The sequence below is a fragment of the Triticum aestivum genome, chromosome 3A (genome assembly GCF_018294505.1).
Source record: "Triticum aestivum cultivar Chinese Spring chromosome 3A, IWGSC CS RefSeq v2.1, whole genome shotgun sequence".
Classification (NCBI taxonomy): Eukaryota; Viridiplantae; Streptophyta; class Magnoliopsida; order Poales; family Poaceae; genus Triticum; species Triticum aestivum.
The window spans coordinates 65,109,119-65,110,300 of NC_057800.1; the positions used below are offsets into that span (position 1 = coordinate 65,109,119).

A 1,182-nucleotide genomic window follows, 5' to 3' on the forward strand; every position below is an offset into this window, starting at 1 on the left:
GATGTCCTTGGAGTACATGTCAAGTCTTCGGCAGGGGCTGTCTTGATCACGTCGAGGTGCAAGGCTTCCGGATTCCTTCCTTACGAAAATGAGGGCCCATAAGCCCGGCCCGAGGACTGTGGGCCAAGTAGGTTGGTACCCCCTAGTCTAGGACACCGTCAGTGGTAATCGGGCTTAGGAAGATAGAGGAGTTGAGTGGCTCGAGTGGATTGTTTGAGGATCTCTGGCTTGTGGTCTTTCCTTGAAGTTCAAATCAAAGTACATTTTCATGTGCCCCTTTTGGTAGCAAGGTTGTCCTAGGTCCAATGTGAATGTTGGATTCACCAAAAACCTATAAAGTACTCCCTCCGTCCCATAAGGGGGTATTTATAAGAGCTTAATGTAGATGCCATCTTGAAATGAACGTAAGGTCGCCATTTATAAAGGACTGAGTTCAAGAGATAGACTTGATAAAATGTTGGTTTTCTCAATTGGTTTGCCTTCAATCACTAAAACCCCAATAAAGGCATCTAAAAGATGCACTTTCAACCATGTCCGGCACCCATTTTCCGTGTGTAATTCGCATTTGGTTTTGAATTTTTCAGCAATTACAGACACATGTCTTGTGAATATCTATAAAGAAAAGAAAATAACTTCATCGATATTTGTGGGCCTAAGTAACAAATATAGTGCGAACGAAATTCTTCAGAAAAAACTTTGTACAATTCAATACAACAAATCATACAACCCACACAGAAAAAAACTCCAAGGATTTCAATCCTCAAAAATCTCTACGAAGATGTTTGAATCAAAGAAGCCCTTAACTGACGCAGCCAGCCAGGGACCAAACTGAAAGAAAGGAGAGTTTGTTACTGGGAGCCTGCAAAACAACAGGCGACAGCCATGTTGATGTGGCCTGCCTGCCTCCACTACCACTAGCGCCTCCCCCATTTGCCGCGGGCAACGGAGGATAGCAGCGCAGCGGCACAGCAGCCAGAAGACGGCCATGGCGGCTTCTACCGCGTCCCGCCTCTCGCCCCCTTGCCTCCACGCCGCTCCCCACCATCCGCTCCGCCGCTCGCGTTTCTCCCCTCTACGCGCTGCCAAGTATATACGTCCCCCTTTGCTCCATCCTTCTTGTTTTTTCACGAACTACTATTGCCTTCCCAAATGTTAGGCTATATCCGGTTCATGGAGCCTAGA

The 1,182-nt window shown here is 47.0% G+C and overlaps 1 protein-coding gene across 2 annotated transcripts in view; it reads left to right on the forward strand.

The window, feature by feature from the left end:
* Positions 1-843: 843 nt before the first annotated feature.
* Positions 844-1,182, forward strand: part of LOC123057920 (probable protein phosphatase 2C 1) — a 3,132-nt gene continuing 2,793 nt past the window's right edge. The window contains exon 1 of one of the 2 annotated variants that reach the window (XM_044480784.1): positions 844-1,086. In XM_044480784.1, coding sequence (XP_044336719.1) covers positions 986-1,086 — 101 coding nt within the window. In that variant the 5' untranslated portion in view covers positions 844-985. The remainder of the gene's footprint in view (positions 1,087-1,182) is intronic. The other variant, XM_044480785.1, reaches the window with a different exon arrangement.